The 19,119-nt window shown below is 33.5% G+C and overlaps 3 protein-coding genes across 12 annotated transcripts in view; 1 reads left to right on the top strand and 2 right to left on the bottom strand.

Annotated features, from left to right (window-relative positions):
• Positions 1-19,119, top strand: part of LOC141403759 (uncharacterized) — a 567,712-nt gene that overhangs the window by 166,089 nt on the left and 382,504 nt on the right. The window lies entirely within an intron of this gene.
• On the bottom strand, positions 1,638-6,065 carry LOC141403819 (uncharacterized). 4 transcript variants are annotated; one of them, XR_012412900.1, is made up of 3 exons: positions 5,810-5,839; positions 5,239-5,347; positions 3,147-3,157 (listed from the first exon to the last, which is right to left on the bottom strand). XR_012412900.1 is itself a non-coding variant. In XM_073986813.1 (2 exons), the coding sequence occupies exon 2, from the start codon at positions 3,091-3,093 to the stop codon at positions 1,822-1,824; it is 1,272 nt and encodes a 423-aa protein (XP_073842914.1). In that variant the 5' UTR covers positions 3,094-3,157; positions 5,927-6,065; the 3' UTR covers positions 1,638-1,821. The 4 variants fall into 4 exon arrangements, 1 of the variants encoding a protein (XP_073842914.1); XR_012412898.1 differs by lacking the exons at positions 3,147-3,157; positions 5,810-5,839 and adding exons at positions 4,749-5,170; positions 5,927-6,065; XR_012412899.1 differs by lacking the exon at positions 3,147-3,157 and adding an exon at positions 4,749-5,170 and having other exon boundaries at positions 5,821-5,898.
• On the bottom strand, positions 10,261-17,687 carry LOC141403804 (uncharacterized). 2 transcript variants are annotated; one of them, XM_073986784.1, is made up of 2 exons: positions 17,506-17,687; positions 10,261-11,858 (listed from the first exon to the last, which is right to left on the bottom strand). In XM_073986784.1, the coding sequence occupies exon 2, from the start codon at positions 11,814-11,816 to the stop codon at positions 10,443-10,445; it is 1,374 nt and encodes a 457-aa protein (XP_073842885.1). In that variant the 5' UTR covers positions 11,817-11,858; positions 17,506-17,687; the 3' UTR covers positions 10,261-10,442. The 2 variants fall into 2 exon arrangements, with proteins under 2 accessions (XP_073842885.1, XP_073842886.1); XM_073986785.1 differs by lacking the exon at positions 17,506-17,687 and adding an exon at positions 16,767-16,882.

A 19,119-nucleotide genomic window follows, 5' to 3' on the forward strand; every position in this document is an offset into this window, starting at 1 on the left:
GGCAGCTGTGGGTGCATGGCACAATCATACAGGTACCCGAATCAATCCAGCTGACGGTAGTGTGAGTTGTCAAAGAATTTTTTGGAATTAAAAATACAAAATTAAAAGACAAAAATAATAAACAAAGAAAATCGCCGGAGCGCTTTTTAAATAAATCGCGGTCAAAGTTCACAATTTTTAGGGTTTTTTCAGGTTTTCACGATTTTGCTCGGAAACCGCAAGTCCTATCAAAATGGAACTAAAGAAAGTGTTGTAGTAGAGAAAATTCTCTATAAGATTGGGCTCTATGATATTTTTGTGGGTTTTACCATTTTTGAGATATAGAAGTTCAAATAGGGACAATTCACTGACTGTATCGTCTCCTTATAAAACAATGTCATGTCTGCAATTTCCCAATTTAAACTGATTTATTTAATAAATGGTACAACCTAAGAAAAAGTACCTAAGCCAGTCTTGTAGAACATTATCACAGCTATAAGATTTTCTCAGGTCCCATATCGATAAGACTTGCCGTATTCAAGCAAAATCGCGAAACCCTAACAAAAATTGTATACTGAGCTAGCTTCTTTACATCAAAAGTAGTACAACCTGGGAACAAATCATAATGGTCAATCCTCTAGAGAATTTTCACAGCTATAACATTTTCTATACCTCCATTTCGATAGGTCTTGCCGTTTCCAAGCAAAATCGCGAAAATAAACCTAAAAATGTGAACTTTGACCACGATTTATTTGAAAATCCTTACAGCGATTTTTTCTTGTTTTTGGCTTTTTCTCATCTACCCAGCGTAAAAAATTCCTCCCAAAATAATGGATTTTTATAGTACTTTTTGGTAGTCGTAACTACTTACAAAACCCCCTACTAACCCGTCATTTTAACAGGGGCATGTCAAACTGAATAACTAGTAATTCTTTGACCAATATAACCACTAGAATAACTAGTTATTTCATGGCCACTGGAAGTTGAAAAATAAGCTATAAGTTAAAATATTATATTTTCTTTTTTTAGAACAGTTGAGGTGGAATTTGTTTTCAATTTCAACACACTTTATATTTTTTATTTTATTTTTTTTTTACTGGATTTGACTTGGATTTTACCGGATTTAAACACACGAACTTCCGCTTTGTAGCCCAACCCACTACACACTCGGCAACACACACGAACATTAAGGGTTGTTTAATGACTTACTTGTGCGCCACCAACTGTTCTGTTTAAAAAAAAGGAACGAACTGCATTTGAAAGAGTAAAAGTTAGATGATAGCGAAGCTGTCCCACATCCGATATGTCTGAGGAGCCTTCTTTACCAAAGGCGAAACATATCATGTCACATGGTCGTCGGATTTCGTTTTTCAGAAGCATTATTGATCATTAAGCTCGACTTCCAACGAGAAATTAATTAAAAAAAAACACACGGCCGGCGGTGAGCGTTGAACACACAACCCTCGGATTTGTAGTCGGACACTCAAGCTCTGTGCCACCGTACTCATTAATTAGTAATGATAAATATAAGTAGTTATTTTTGTATACATTACTTTGTAGTGGGTTACATAATGACTAACGGATCCATAATTTTGCGTTTTAATCCTACCGATTTTTGTCGGTAACTCCAAAAATGAGAAATGAAAACTCTTGGATAATTTTAATTAACATTTTTATTTAATGTATACATTTCAGATTTTCCAATGTTTTATGAGGCATCTTATCCGTGTATATCAGTTCAATGAATGAGAAACTTCCGCGTCTCATTACACAAACATAATTGGTAAGTCCATTCTATAAAGACGTTGCGGTAGATTCAGCGCGTGGTACTACCAACATAGTTTAATGCTTACTTATACAATGCCTATAAAGGCCAACTTTTGTGGTAAATCGTAGATTGCATATTTCACAGATATGCTCTGTATCTATTGATAAGGGATGTTTAATTCTCATATGTTTGCGTAGAGTACGTACATCATCTGTATAACATCTACCACATATTTCACAATTATATTTAGCAGATGTTTGAGTGGAACTAGCTCCTGGATGCGCTATGTGATAATGCTTATCAAGGCCTTTTTGTGTGGCAAATCTTTTATGACATATTTCGCAGATATAATCTGCATCTATAGACGAAGGATGTTTCATTCTAATATGTTCCGAGAGAGATGATGATAGTTTATAACAAAGACCACATATTTCACATTTATGTTCAGCAAGTGGTGGATGCGTCACGTAAGAATGCCTATCAAGACCTGGTTGTGTGGTAAATCTTTGATTACAAATATTGCACATATGTTCCGTATCTATAGACAAGGGGTGTTTAATTCTCATATGCTCCAGGAAAGCATTTGATCGTCTATAACAACTACCACATATTTCACATTTATGTTTATTAGGGGTTCGAGCTTCTGGATGCATCCGATAACAATGAAAATCAAGACCTAGTTGTGTGGTATATCTTTGATTGCAAATTTTGCAGATATACTCTGTATCTATAGACAAAGGATGATTTTTTCTCATATGTCTGCGTAGATTACTTTCTTCTCTATAAGATCTACCACATATTTCACATTTATGTTCAGCAGGTGTTTGAGCTGCACGAGAAGATGAAGTAATACATCTATCTTTATTATCAGTGACGTTAGTGTCTGTATCACCATTGATCTCAAGGCCTTTACCATCATTCTCATCTGTATGCACATCAATGATTTCTAATTTGGGTAAGGATATCTGGTGAGTTGTTGTATTAGTTAGATGTTGTTGGGTAACATGTTGATGTAGTGCCATATCTTGGATAATAGATTCCATACGATCATCGGATTTCCATGTGTGTGATGACGCTGAGGTAGGCGAATCTTCCGGTAAACATTCATCCATTTCATTCACGTCCTCTTCTTTGATTATATCAATTGTGGATTCTTTGACTTTCTCTGGTAAAAATTCTTCCATTTCATCCATTTCCGCTTTATCTTCGTTAATATCATTTACCATATTTGTAAAATTTTCAAATTTTGTTGTATTGTAGCTTAGCGTATTTATATCACTATTAGAATCTTCCTGTTTATAAGCATAGGCAAAGGTTTCCATTTTTATGGAAAAAATTTCCGACATCTTTACTTTGAATATCTTGCTTTTCAGTTTAGGAAAACAAGATTTTACTAGATTTTATTTAGGGCTGTAAAATAGAAACAAAAATTACATATGTAATTCTTTTCAGGTTTATCGGTAACAACATTAAATTTGTTATATTAATTCCGTAATCTTTTTAAGACAATTTAATATTTTTTTTAAAATAATTTATACGGTCAAAATCGTCCACTAAACCCCAAGTATTTTCTCCCAAAAATTTTGGTTTTTTCTTTAACATTATGTATGTAGGCCTCAAAGATTTATAATTGATTCTTTCACGTACTTGTTTAACAATATTTTCTTCAACATAGAAATTTCTTCAAAATTTTTGTACGTCGCGCTGAGAGTTACTGCTAAACCTAAATAATGACGGGACGTACACAAATATTTCACCAACCTACCACAACGTATTACCCAAATACGTTGAGTCCAAAATCACATTTAAAACACAAAATCCGCGACCGAAACTTATTTAAATGTTTTCATTCGTAAAACAAATAATTTTCCTTTGCAATGAATTGTGTTTCATGTTTTGTTGGGTTTTTGGGTTTTTGGGCACACACACATACAAACAATAACGTTCTGTCATAGACTAATAAAAAGATAGACGACGGAATGCTCTCACCGAGTATGTTCGAATTGAGTATGCTTACAGAGGTACTCAAAATAAAATGCCAAAAAATACAAGTTAATAAATATTTTGTTTTGGCAAAAGGCTACATGGGGTTAGTTTTTGATGGGAACAATATCCTCAGACAAAAATATCCATGAAAATATTGCCATTTTCCGCAAAAATCGTCTTCGGACTTTTTTGAGTTTTCGTGTTTGAGTAGGTTTACGGCGCAAAATTGAGTATTCCTTCGTCTATCTTTTTATTAGTCTATGGTTCTGTCAAAGTTAAATTTTTTCAACTTACAGAAAGTATACGCTCGACTTATTTCGGTAGTTCTCATAAGAATACATGTGTTCTACTTTTTTCACAACACACGCCCTGAGTATAAGGATGTATATAGGTATGGGCCTTAAAACCATCTGTTATTTATTAATACAAAGTCAACGCAAATTTAATAAGATAGTTGCAACAGTCCAGCTGATTGAGTCAACTGACAATTCAAAATTTGTATTCGCTCTAAAAAAAAACTTGTGTTCGACACATTTTAAGTTTCTGACTCTTGCACCAATGATCATGTTTCTCGCTTATGATCCGCCACTCCACCGATGAAGTACAATATGATTGAAATCATATTTAAAATTTTACTCACTTTTAAACTTCCCAAAACAAACGCAAATGATTTGAATCATGTAAAAAACAGTAGGTCTGTCTGTTTACTTTCCCAGCAAGAATTGTCCAGCAAGAACTTTCTCAGAGAGTAAGGAGTTTTTATTCTCTTTTGCCAGAAAATTGCAAAAAGTAAACAGACACCTTTCCAGCAAAAACCAGCAAGCAATCAGCTGACTTGCCAAAACAGAACAATTTGTCCGCCAATGAAGAAAGCAAAAATGTTGTATTTTACTAAAAATAGAAAAGAAAATGACCCAAAAAGGATTTTTCCCACTTTGCAACTTTGTTCTCCAAAAAAGCAATACAATTAGGCTTGCTATTTCCACAATAAAATTGTTTTTAATTTTCACAAACATAAATCAACAAAAAAAATAAAAACAGATGTTTGATTGTTTTTAAGAAGAAGAAGAATTGCTAGGGCTTGATAGAAGAAATTTGTCCAGCAAGAATTTGCAAACTCTCAGTGAAAGAACTGTCAAAATGTCTCTCTCGAATCGCTCTCTTTTGCTGACTTTCATTCAAAACTGACAGTCAACGTACTTTTAAGACAATTTTCTGGCAAATAAAAACTTTTGTTTAGCTGAAAATGTTTGAAATGCATTATGTAAGGTATTATTTACAGACTAGGAGAGTAATTGTTCAGATAGGTTTGATATTAACGAAATATGGCTCGATGACTGTCAGTTTTGTTGGTCAGTGTGTACTATGCTTAACAGACGACTTCCAGCAACAATTGGTACAAATTTTGGGGTAACCAGACAGAATTAGTGACTGCCTCTGAAAATTATGCAACATGAAATAACTGTAACTTGGCATATGGAGTTCCCAATGGTACAGACACTTACCAACCAAAAATTGTGAACATAGGTATAATGGTACCACCCCAATTCAGACATTTTAAGGTTTTTTCTACATTTTCGACCAACATTGGCTGAAATGTGGTTATGGGTTTATCTGTGGACAAAAAATTGTATTTACTAAAAAAACTTAAAAATAAAAAATAATTAAGAAAATTAAGCTGCAGTGTGTTATTTATAAATGTACTAAAAGCTAGAAAATAATTGTTCACTTAGCATCAAATAGTATATTCTTCATGATGAAATCTCTCAAATAAAATGCTTGAATTTATATTAAAAATGGTGACAAAATTAAAGGGCAAGCATTTTATTTGAGAGATTCCATCATGAAGAAAAATATACCACTTGATGCTAAGCGAACAACTATTTTCTAGCTTTTTGTACATTTATAAATAAAATACTGTAGCTTAATTTTTTAAATTATTATTTTTTTATACTCTCAATGAATTTCAAACTTTTCAAACTGTAATAACAAACACAACCGCCGTTGTTTCTAAATATTTTCTTCAAACAATTTCCCCCAATGTGAAACACTTTGAGAGGAAACCAAGTGACATACACTCTCATTACCATCCACAAGGAGTCTGCGGTGTTTTGACATTTCCCATGCTTGCATTCATTCATAAAGACTGCCTTTTTGTAATGCGGAAATACACGAATAAATATACATATGTACCTTGAATTTGATGTGAGCTGATGAATGAATATTGTTAAATAACACTTATTTATTATTAATTTATTATATTTTGTTATAAACTTCAATAAAAAAAATAAAAGTAAATAACGCGTAGGTACTAAGTGAAGAATGGTGCCGTTCAAACTAAGTTCTGTTGTCGTTTTAACAAGAGAACCATGTTGAGCTATTGTGAGAGAGGCAACCATTAACTGGGGTGTATGCAGGGCTGCCATATAATTTTTATGAAAAATCGTCAACTCTATTCTATGAAATCGTCAAAAATTAAAATACTCACATTTAGATATATTTAAATATATTTTTAATAAAAAGAAACATAAAATTGATATTCAAGTTAGTGAACATTGGTCTGTTCTAGAACTACAAGAATCTACTAGTTTTTACTATTTTTTATGATAAGATTTTTGCAGGTTCTGGAGCAGAGCAATTATATAATTTGCTAATTTTAAATGAATTCAGTTTCGTTTTTTTAATTCCTTTGCATACGCATCTAAATATATTGTCTAAAAATTAATTATTAAAATCAACTAACGCCCATTATTATAAGTCTTATTTTATTATGCTTCGGATTTTCTTAACAGATTTATAGAGTTCTGGTTAATATGCCATTTAGATATGACATCATTAGCCGGATTTAGCGCATTATCAGGTTTTATTTGCTAAATCCAGCCAAAATCTACCAGATTTCCCATACAAAAATAAATCCTCATATTGAGTGGATTTGTTTTAAATCTGGCATAAATCCTCGTATACAACTCTGTTTTTTGCAACATGTTGCTAGAAAATACAAAAAGTTGCAAGCTGGCACAAGAAACAAGGTAGATGCATTGGTGAATTGCTACACTAAAAATAATCAGGGTTATCATGAATAAAAATTCCGCGCGGAATTTTTCCCTTTCCCCAATTTCATAATTTTTTATTTCCATATTTAAGTCCAAAAAGGGAATATTTTTGTCAATTCAGCAAGAATATTGCATAATTAAGTGATTCAAGTAGTTTTCAAATTTTTAAAATACTGATTTTAAAGTAATTTCACTTTTTAAAATTATTTTCCTCGCGGAAAATTCCGAGGAAAATATTCATGATAACCCTGAATTTAAAATGTAAAAATTTGTAAACAAGGCGTAAAAATTAAATTTGTTTTGATGTACAAAGTTGATTTTAATCAACCAAGACTAATATTTACGGTGTCTAAACGATAAAATAATTCGTTTATTTATATTAGATGGGCAAACTGCGATTTGCTCTTTATAGCTCATTTAGACTAGTCATAAATCCTCGACTGGATTTAATAAATCCAGTACAAATCTCATTGGATTTAGATATACATTTTCGAGGATTTAAATGGCAGTCAGCTGATTTTTGTTCATAGCCCTATTACCAAGGTAGATGCATCAGCCCGTCTGATCGAATTTGAAACGTTAAAAGAATTATTTGTAAATTGAATTCTTCTCAAAAACATACGTCAAATTACAAACGTATTGTTTAATACTGAAAATGTTTGCACATTATGCTACTAATGATAACTAAAGAGCAATGGTTTTTGAGACGAATTTAATTTACAAAAAATTCTTTAGATATTTCACATTCGTTCAGATGGGCTGATGCATCTACCTTGGTAATTGTGCTATGAACAAAAATCAGCTGACTGCCATTTAAATCCTCCAAAATGTATATCTCAATCATTGGTGCACAAGAAGAGAATACTAATTTGGGGTTTTTATGGGAAAGAGAGTTGTAGTTAACTTTTTCGTAAAGACGTGTGCATGGCTGATCTAAATGCAGTGAGATTTGTACTGGATTTATTAAATCCAGTCGAGGATTTATGGCTAGTCTAAATGAGCTATAACATCAAGCTAAAACTAATGAACAGATTTCAAGGAGGACAAATTGGTTTATTTTGCGTTTTAAAATCCATCCAATAAAATCCATCGCAAGTAAAGAGGTGCCGAATTCTGGCCTAAGAGTATTTGAACTGTTTTTACCAATTTTTTTATTAGCAAAATATCTGAAAATCGTCAGTTTTGAGCATAAATTCAAATTGTCATTTATCAATTTTTGATCAAACGATCGTCAAATCTGGCAGCCGTGGGTGCATGGCACAATCATACAGGTACCCGAATCAATCCAGCTGATGGTAAAATTTATTGGAATTAAAAACACAAAATTTAAAGACAAAACTAAAAAGCAAAGAAAATCGCCGGAGCGCTTTTTAAATAAATCGCGGTCAAAGTTCACGACTTTTAGGGTTTTTTCAGGTTTTCACGATTTTGCTTGGAAACCGCAAGTCCTATCAAAATGGAACTAAAGAAAGTGTTGTAGTAGGGAAAATTCTCTATAAGATTGGGCTCTATGATATTTTTGTGGGTTTTACCATTTTTGAGATATACCCAGCAAAAAAAGTCCTCCCAAAATCATGGGTTTTGTAAGGGATTTTTGGCAGCCGTAACTACTCGCAAACCCTTTTCTTCCCCATTATTTTTACAAGGGCATGTCGCACTCATTTTGTAGTTATTTTATGACCACTAGAATAACTAGTTATTCTGTGGCCACTAGAAGTTGAAAAGTAAGCTGAAAAAAATTCTATTTTTAGAACAGTTGATGTAGAGATTTTTTTTTAATTTCATCACACTTCTTACTTTTTATTTTACTTTATTTTATTTCGCTCGCTGTGCGAGTTGAACACACGAACCTTCTGATTTCTAGCTATGCCACGCACACGAACATTAAGGGTTGCTTAAGAACTTAAATGTGCACCACGAACTGTTATTTTTTAATTAAAAAAACTCGCGTGCCGACAGTGAGCGTTGAACACACAACCCTAGGATTTATAGTCGGACACACACTCACTGTGCCACCGTCCTCATTACTTAGTGAGGAGCAAAGTAAGTAGGTTTGCCTTGTAATTTTTTTAAGAAGTATCCCATTACTTTTCAGATTACTTGTAATGGGAAAAGAAGCTTGTTTACATTACTTTGTAATGGGTTACGTAATGACTAATGGATCCGAATTTTTGCTGGGTAGAAGTTCAAATAGGAACAATTCACTGACTGTATCGCTTCCTTATAAAACAATGTCATGTCTGCAATTTCCCAATTTAAACTGATATATTTAAAAAATGGTACAACCTAGGAAAAATTACCTAAGCCAGTCTTGTAGAACATTATCACAGCTATAAGATTTTGTCAGGTCCCATATCGATAAGACTTGCCGTATTCAAGCAAAATCGCGAAACCCTAACAAAAATTGTATACTGAGCTAGCTTCTTTAACTCAAAAGTGGTACAACCTGGTAACAAATCATAAAGGTCAATCCTCTAGAGAATTTTCACAGCTATAACATTTTTCTTACTTCCATTTCGATGGGACTTGTGGTTTCCATGCAAAATCGCGAAAATAAACCTAAAAATGTGAACTTTGACCACGATTTATTTAAAAATCCTTACAGCGATTTTTTCTTGTTTTTTGGTTTTTTCTCATCTACCCAGCCTACAAAAGTCCTCCCAAAATAATGGATTTTTATAGCACTTTTTGGTAGTCGTAACTACTTACAAAAGCCCCTACTAAACCATAATTTTAACAAGGGCATGTCGCACGGAATAACTAGTTATTCTATGACCAACATAACCACTAGAATAACTGGTTATTTCATGGCCACTGGAAGTTGAAAAATAAGCTATAAGTTAAAATATTATATTTTTTATTTTTAGAACAGTTGATGTGGAATTTGTTTTCAATTTCAACACACTTCATATTTTTTATTTTACTTTTTTTACTGGATTTGATTTGGATTTCACCGGATTTCACCTTGTAGCCCAACCCACTACGCACTCGGCAACACACACGAACATTAAGGGTTGTTTAATGACTTACTTGTGCGCCACCAACTGTTCTGTTTAAAAAAAGGAACGAACTGCATTTGAAAGAGTAAAAATTAGATGATAGCGAAGCCGTCCCACATCCGATATGTCTGAGGAGCCTTCTTTACCAAAGGCGAAACATGTCATGTTCAAGTCGTCGGATTTCCTTTTTCAGAAGCATTATTGATCATTAAGCTCGACTTCCAACGAGAAATTAATTAAAAAAACACACGGCCGGCGGTGAGCGTAGAACACACAACCCTCGGATTTGTAGTCGGACACTCAAGCTCTGTGCCACCGTACTCATTAATTAGTAATGATAAATATAAGTAGTTATTTTTGTATACATTACTTTGTAGTGGGTTACATAATGACTAACGGATCCATAATTTTGCGTTTTAATCCTACCGATTTTTGTCGGTAACTCCAAAAATGAGAAATGAAAACACTTGGATAATTTTAATTAACATTTTTATTTGATGTATACATTTCAGATTTTCCAATGTTTTATGAGAAATCTTATCCGTGTATGAATGAGAAACTTCCGCGTCTCATTGAACATTCTGCTCAAACATAATTCGTAAGTCCATTCTATAAAGACGTTGCTGTAGATTCAGCGCGTGGTACTACCAACTTAGTTTAATGCTTACTTTTACAATGCCTATAAAGGCCAAATTTTGTGGTAAATCGTAGATTGCATATTTCACAGATATGCTCTGTATCTATTGATAAGGGATGTTTAATTCTCATATGTTTGCGTAGAGTACGTATATCATCTGTATAACATCTACCACATATTTCACAATTATATTTAGCAGATGTTTGAGTGGAACTAGCTCCTGGATGCGACACGTGATCATGCTTATCAAGGCCTTTTTGTGTGGCAAATCTTTTATGACATATTTCGCAGATATAATCTGCATCTATAGACGAAGGATGTTTCGCTATTATGTGTGCCCGGAGATGTTTATATTCTGTATAAGAACTATCACATAGTTCACATTTATGTTTAGTACGTGTTTGAGTGGAATGATCCTCCGATAGATGCATCTTGGAAGAATGCACAACAAGTCCCATTTTTGTGGCAAATCGTATATCACATTTTTCGCATATATATTTTGTATCATTAGCCAAAATGTGCTTTTCTCTCATATGTTTTCGTAGACTTTTTTCGTTTATATAAGATCTATCACATAGTTCACATTTATGTTTTGTACGTGTTTGAATAGAATCAGCTCCAGGATGCTTCAAAATGGAATGCCTAGTAAGGCCATGTTGTGTGGTAAATCTTGTTTGACATATTTCGCAGATAAACTCTGGATGCGAAGGATGTTTCATTCTTATATGTACAACAAGAGCTCTAGATTGTCTATAACATCGACCACATATTTCACATTTATATTTTCCAACTTTTTTATTTGAAACCATGGAAACTTCACAAGAGCGCTCTTCATCGGCATTGGCTTCACGGCCATTACTATTCTGCTCATCTTCGTGCACATCCATTATTTCTAATTTGGGCAAGGATATCTGTTGAATTGTTTTTAGACGTTGCTGTTGTACTTCATCATGTGTAATTGCTTCCGTACAATCATCAGATTTCCATGTGAGTGATGACGGCGAGTAGATGCTAGGTGAATCCTCTAGCAAAAATTCGTCCATTTCATTGTCCTTTTCTTTGATTATATCAATTGTGGATTTATCGACATTCTCTGGTAAAAATTCGTCCATTTTATCCACATACTCTTTGCTTGGAGGATCTTCTGGTAAAAATTCGTCCATTTCATCTACGTCCTCTTCTTTAATTGTATCAATTGTAGATTCATCATTCTCTGGTAAAAATTCTTCTGTTTTATCCAAGTCTAGTTTATCTTTTTTAACATCATTTCCCGTATTTGTAAAATTTTCTAATTTTATTGTATTGTAGCTTAGCGTATTTGTATCACTGTTAGAATCTTCCTGTTTATAATCATTGGCTAGGGGTTCCGTTTTTATGGAAATATTTTGCGACATCTTTGCTTAGGATCAAACGATTTTGCTGGAATTTATTCAGGGCTGTAAAATAGAGACAAAAATTCCATACGTAATTAGTTTTAAGTTTATTCGGTTTTTCATTAACAACATTTAATTTTCTATATTAATTTCGAAATATTTTTAAGACTTTTGCAAATCTTTTTTATTTATTTTCACGGGCAAAATCGTCTAAGTACAGTATGGCAACCCTATGCGACTGTGCCGAATTCATTTAATTATAAATTTTTTATATTTCCCCTCAAGGACTTGCTTTTCCTTCACTTTGTGTATGTAGCTATTTTATGTTTTAATTTAATAATCATATTTTATTTATTAATAAAAAGTTAGGTTTGTTTTTTTCTATTTGGTGAATTCTCTTTTCAAGCTGTTCAAAATTCCCGCTTGTTCCAAGGACTAGTTACGAACTAGCTATTTCTCTGGTCTTTTGGTAACCACCACTAGTTACTCTCAAATCTACTCGCCATGCTTTGAACTGTAGAATTTAATATGGGGATGTCATTGGAGGTAGACAATTGTCTACACTCTGCATTACCAATAGCCACCTATTTCGATAGTCCGACGTAGCATACCACATAGCTAGAATTTTGTGACAGGTGAAATATCTAGTCCGAAGTATCATTCTAAATAACTAGTGACCAGGATCCAGTAAAATAACTACTTACGTGTATGTAGTGAAATTTATAGTCCATTTTTAGATTTATAATATGCATACATAGTATACTTTTTATATTTATTTTATAAAAATAAATTGTAATAATAATAAAATTAAATAATTTCATGTTCAGTTTGGTAACTTAAAAAATATTAATTCATTTTGAAAGAAAGGATTAACAAACATTTTAATTTTTGTTTGCTGATTTTGGAACACTATTTCTTTTGAATAATCGCTTCTTTTGCCTCTGCATTGATTTGCGTCTTCCCCTGAACCACTCAAGTTTTCATACCGCGAAACAGCTTCTGAAATGGAATATGTAAATATTAAAAGATTTTTTTAACGGAAATCCTCATCTGCAATAAGTGTTCCAGGCGTAACGATATAAGTGAGAACACCATTCCTTTTTTTGCAATTTGTGTGCATTTGGCGCAACCGTGGCAGGAGGTATGTGATGGAGTTCCTGTAATAAAAGCTCGTGCTGGACCGTCACAGAGAATTGCCCTAATTTCGAAACTTCTCGTCAATTTGTATTCCATTTTTCAAATAAAAGGATAACTCATCAACTAATTTTTGTAAAAACGTGTCACTACAGGTTGGTTTACTTTTGCCCAAAAAAAATCCCACTGGAATAATTGGCTGACTTTTAATATTCTTCTTCTTTATTGCATATTCGATATTCGAATGTTAGCGACCATATTACATTTCATGTATAATTTTCTTTATATATTATTGATAAAATATGAATATAAATCTCTGTTTCTTGCGACACTTATTAAATTTTCTGCATTTCGAAATTCCGTCCATTGTTGAATATTTTGAAGCCAGGACATCTCTTGTCTTCCTCTGCTGCGTTTACCTTCTATTTTGGCTTGTAGAATTCTTTGCAGGATGCGGTATTTTGGGTTTCGCATTATGTGTCCGAGATATGAAATTTTTCTCCTTTTTATGTGATCGAAGAGTTCTCTTGTTTTATTCAATCTTCGTAGAACTTCGTCATTTGATACGTGAGCTATCCACGGTATTTTAAGAATTCTTCGATATATCCACATTTCGAAGGCTTCTAAGCGCTTGACATCTATTGCTTTTAAAGTCCATACTTCCACAGAATATAACAAAACTGGCCATATGTAGGCCTTTATGAACCTTGTCTTTGTTGCAATGTTACTATCATGGCTTGTTAATACTCTTTTGTATTTGTGAAAGGTGTCTCTTGCCATTTCTATCCGGCATTTAATTTCTTTGGAGTTATCCCACTGATCATTTATTGAAAACCCGAGATATTTGAAGCTCGACACTCTCTCGAGTGGAGTGTTATGAATTGTTATATTCATGTTTTCAAAATTATTTTTCTTGCTTATTATCATATATTTTGTTTTATTGGTGTTTAATCTTAACCCATATGTTTCACTACACGCAGTTAGTCTTGTGACAAGGTTTTGTAGACCCGATAAGCTGTCTGCTATTAGGGTAGTATCGTCAGCGTATCTGATATTGTTTACGTATTCATTATTTATTAGGACTCCTTCTTGGACGTTGTTAACTGATTCCTTGAATATTTTTTCGGAATAAATATTAAACAATAGTGGGGACAGTGTACAGCCCTGTCTTACTCCTTTGGATATAGATATTTCTTCCGTAATTTCTCCATCGATATTAACATGTGCACTTTGATGCCAATACAGACTTTTAATGCATCTAATTTCTTTCTCGCTTATTCCAATTGACGCCAGAATATCCATGAGCTTGTCATGCTGTACGGTGTCAAATGCTTTCTCGTAGTCTATAAAGCACATAAATATATCCTTATTGACATCTCTACATTTTTGAACCAACACTTGAACGCAGAATAGTGCTTCACGCGTTCCTTTTGCTTCTTTGAAGCCAAATTGTGTTTCACCCATTTCCCTTTCGCATTTTTCATATATCCGTTTATGTATAATTTTAAGGAAGATTTTTAGGGCATGGCTCATTAGGCTGATAAGTCGGTAGTCGTTGCATCTTTTCGGGTGAGATTTTTTTGGGATGGTTATAAATGTGGACTTCAGCCAATCCTGGGGGTATTGTCCTGTGTCATATATGTGGTTAAATAGTTTTGTTAGCAGGTCAACATTGTCACCATTTATCATTTTTAGTATTTCGGCAGGTATTTCGTCAGGACCCGTGGCTTTTCGTTCTCGGAGGGATTTTAATGCATCTTCAACTTCATTGTTTGTGATTGCCTCGCCTGTCATTTGGTGTGATATCCGGTTGTCATAATCCGATCTGGTAGAGTCTCTGAATAAGTTTTGTATGTATTCTTTCCAGATATCTTTCTTCTCAGCAGTTTCAAAAACGGGTTCATTATTATTGTTGTAAAGGACTGATGAATTGGTATTTCTGTAAATGCCGGCTGCTTCTTTAATTTTTTTGTGTATCTGGAAGTCGTCGTGCAGTGTCATCAGTCGTTCAATTTCTTGGCATTGACTGTTCAGGTGGTTATTTTTGGCTATACGCACTTCCCTTTGAATTTCCCTGTTGATTTCCCAATACATCTCGTAGTTACTATTTTTGTATTTTCTACGCTCATCCATCAGTTGAAGTATCTCTTCAGTCATCCAACTTTTACTCTTTGGTTTTGTGTAGTTTCCAAGCGTGTTACGTGCAATTGAATTGATTGTGGTCTTCACACTGTTCCATATATTTTCCACGTCATTCCTGTTGATATTGATTAATTCTGTGTTGACTTGAGAAGAAACGTCAGACCTTATTATAGGATTTTCGAGTTTTCCGATGTCAATTTTTCGATTTCGTGCTTTATTTGACTGGCGTGCTAGTTTTATGTGCATTTTTGCCATCAGGAGATTGTGGTCAGATGGTACATCTGCGCTAGGGTATGTTGTGACCTTTCTTACAGACGAGCAGTGTCGCCTGTTTATAAGTATGAAATCTATTTGGTTCCTTATCACATTGCCGACTCTATCTTGGGGGGATTTCCAAGTATATAACCTTCTTGGCGGCAGGGTGAACAGAGTATTGGTAATTTTCATTTTAAATTCCTGGCAAAATTCGATGAGTCTGTCACCTCTTTCATTTCTATCTCCTAGGCCATATATTCCTTTTACTCCTGCAACTATATCGCTTCCTACCTTTGCATTGAAATCGCCTTGGATTATGGTTATTTCATGCGGCTTTGTTATTTTAATGAGTTCTTCGACTTCAATGTAAAACGCTTTTAATATTAATTGCTCTTAATAAAATCGGCCAATGTTGTATTCTCGAACTTTTAAAAAGGAGTAAACCGTCGGTATTTACGTCAATAACAATCTTTTGGGGAAGTTCAATTACTTGAGAAAGTTTCTATAAATGGGATAGTATGCCCAAATGCATATAAAATCCTCCACAAATATTTTCTATAACAGGGGTTATAGGATGAAGAAATTTGTAGAATGGTGTTACAACTAAATCTTCACCTTGAAGAATATTAATTAAATTTTTAGAACAATTCCGAGAAACTCTATGTGTAATACTCCACTCTTTTAATTTCTGGCTTATGCTTGGTTTACATTTACGAAATCCACTCGATTTCAACTGCCAAATCCATAGGTTAAACGTCAAATGAAATCCAATGGATTTCAGATGAGATTTCATTTGACGTTTGAGCTATGGAATTGACAGTTGAAATCGAGTGGATTTCGTAAATGTAAACTTAGCATAAGATTAGAACATTAGCGTTCTAGACAATTCTCACTGTTGGTTATTTCACAACCCATTTCTTCCGAATCATCCACATTTATTTTTTCTGCAGTTTTCACATTTGTTGTTTGAAAAACAATATTTCCTTCGCTTTCCATACATTCCTGTAGTGGGATTCTGTAACTCATTTTTGCTGTTACCGACAAAAATCGGTAAAATTAAATCGCAAAATTATGACTAAAAACATAAAGAAAAGTTGGCCTCACTGTTTGTTTCGGTAGAGGCTAGCGACTACTTTTTATTCATCGTTAACTTACCGAAAAATTTCGTTAATTATCGAATTTTTAACCATTTTAATTTTACCGACAATTATCGATAACAGCTAAAATGAGTTACAGAATCCCACTACTGTTCCACTTTTTTTTATGTTTTTGCTTTTTTTTTTAAGTCTTTTCAGATGTCTTTTGCTTATCATTTTACCTTTTTACTTCACTTAAACACTTTTAAAAATCACTTAAACTTCCAATTTCGCGAAATGACTGATGAAATTAAAAGACTGTAAGAGGAATAAAAGAGAATAAAAACATGTGAGAGAAGCTTACTGGATACTTTACTGGCGATCGGTAATGCGGAAGGTAGCCAATTCATTACCATGTGCATTACCAGTATCCAATAAGTGACTATTTCTACTTTTCTCGGGGCATTTGCTACTTCTCGAACAAGCGGGAATGATTAAAACGTATGACAAACAAAACCGCCGTTTTTGTTTTAATTTTTTCTTCAAACAATTTCTCCCAATGTGAAACACTGTGAGAGCAATCTAAATGGCGCTCGCTCTCATTACCATCCACAATCAAACAGTGGTGTTTTGACATTTCACATATGTATCATTGACAAACACTTCCTCTTTTAAAGGGTAACACACTAATATCATAGACTAATTAAGCAGAGACTACGAACGCTCTCATTTTTCATTCTCAACCAGATGTCGCACGAATCGATTTGGGGTCAGTCATCTGACTCAAGCCAGACTGGGGCTAGTCAAATGACTCAACTTCGAAAACAATTTATTTGTTTTTCAACCAATTAGGGTCTTTGTTTGCAAACTTCTCCACTTTAAAATGTACTTTACATATGAAATTAACTATGCCACTCTTTTTGATAGGCATATATTTCGTAAATGTTAATATTTTTAGGAGTTTTTGTTTGAGTGAAACAAGTAGCTGTCACTCAAATCACAAACATGCGTAAGCGACATCTCTTTCGCCGCAGAAAAATGGTGAGAGCCATTCTTTGTCTCTACATTAATTAGTCTATGCTAATATAATGTACTAAATATACCTTGAATATGAGGTGACGAATATTGTTTAATAACACTTATTTATTATTAATTTATTATACTTCGTTATAAATTTCAACAAAAAAATTAAAAGTAAATAACGCGCAGATACGAAGTGAAGAATGGTGCCGTTTAAACTAAATTCTGTTGTCGTTTTAACAAGAGACCCAAGTTTTGAGTTGTCAAAAGTGAAGTGAGAGAGAGACGCACAAATCTGAACAAACATTATTGTTCAGGCCACTGTTGCCACTGAGCAAAAATAATGTCTACCAAAATTTTCCGAAAATGTTGCCAAAAAGTTACCAACAAATGTTTAATATAAACAATTTTTTATACTATGAGGGGTATAATCAAATTTATAAAATAACGATGTCCGTCTGTCTGTTGAAATCAATATACAGCTCGCATAGGTGCATACTTTACAATGTTTGTACTTTTAAAATTTACATCACCTCTTCTTTGAATTATAAATTGCCAGAAAAATACTTTTTTCTTTTTGAAATTATAATTCTCAGTTCTTGTATTTCATTCGAACCAAATATTGGTCTGTACCAGTACTGCAAGAATCTACTAATTTTTACTATTTTTTCCAATTGTTATCGTAGTAAAAAGTAGTAGCTTCTTGCAGGTTCTGGAACATAGCATCTATATATGTTTTGTTACTTTTTATAAACGTGCCTTGGTTTTAATTAAAAAATACGTAAACCTCGCACAGCTTTATAATTTAGAATATATATGTTTATACTTATTTTTTTATTTTTACATATTTATTTATTTATTTTTATATTACTCCTTCAATGTTTGGTATTAAAATGGGCTATATCGGTTCACGTTTTGATATACACGAGGGGATATACAAAAGTTTGCAGCCAAGACACCATTTGAAAATTTTTTTTGAAAGTTTGACAGTTTTTACCCTCCGAAAGTTTGACATACGATCACTTTGCAAAAAAATGGATTTTATCACGTCATAAATCAAATTAAATCTTTGTATGTCGATAAAAGATCATCCTATCAGCCTACACTCGCTCTGTAGACATAATTCGAAAGTCCATTCTGTAAAAAATGGATTTTATCACGTCATAAATCAAATTAAATCTTTGTATGTCGATAAAAGATCATCCTATCAGCCTACACTCGCTCTGTAGACATAATTCGAAAGTCCATTCTGTAAAGTCGTTGCTGCAGATTCGACGCGTGTTACCATAGACTAATTAATGTAGAGACAAAGAATGGCTCTCACCATTTTTCTGCGGCGAGACAGATGTCGTTTACGCATGTTTGTGGTTTGAGTGACAGCTACTTGTTTCACTCAAACGAAAACTCCTAAAAATATAAACATTTACGAACTATATGCCTATCAAAAAGATTGACATAGTTAATTTCACATGTAAAGTGAAGTTTGCAAACAGAGACCCTAATTGGTAGAAAAACAAATAAATTGTTTTCGAAGTTGAGTCATTTGACTAGCCCCAGTCTGGCTTGAGTCAGATGACTAGCCCCAAATCGATTCGTGCGACATCTGGTGGAGAATGAAAAATGAGAGCGTTCGTAGTCTCTACATTAATTAGTCTATGGTGTTACCATAGACTAATTAATGTAGAGACAAAGAATGG

This window comes from Musca autumnalis, unplaced genomic scaffold (assembly GCF_047663935.1).
Source record: "Musca autumnalis isolate F117 unplaced genomic scaffold, ASM4766393v1 scaffold_4, whole genome shotgun sequence".
Taxonomy (NCBI): domain Eukaryota; kingdom Metazoa; phylum Arthropoda; class Insecta; order Diptera; family Muscidae; genus Musca; species Musca autumnalis.

Bases quoted from the DNA above. Each gene is read 5' to 3' on its own strand.
- LOC141403819 (XM_073986813.1), bottom strand. From the start codon at position 3,093: ATGTCGGAAATTTTTTCCATAAAAATGGAAACCTTTGCCTATGCTTAT.
- LOC141403804 (XM_073986784.1), bottom strand. From the start codon at position 11,816: ATGTCGCAAAATATTTCCATAAAAACGGAACCCCTAGCCAATGATTAT.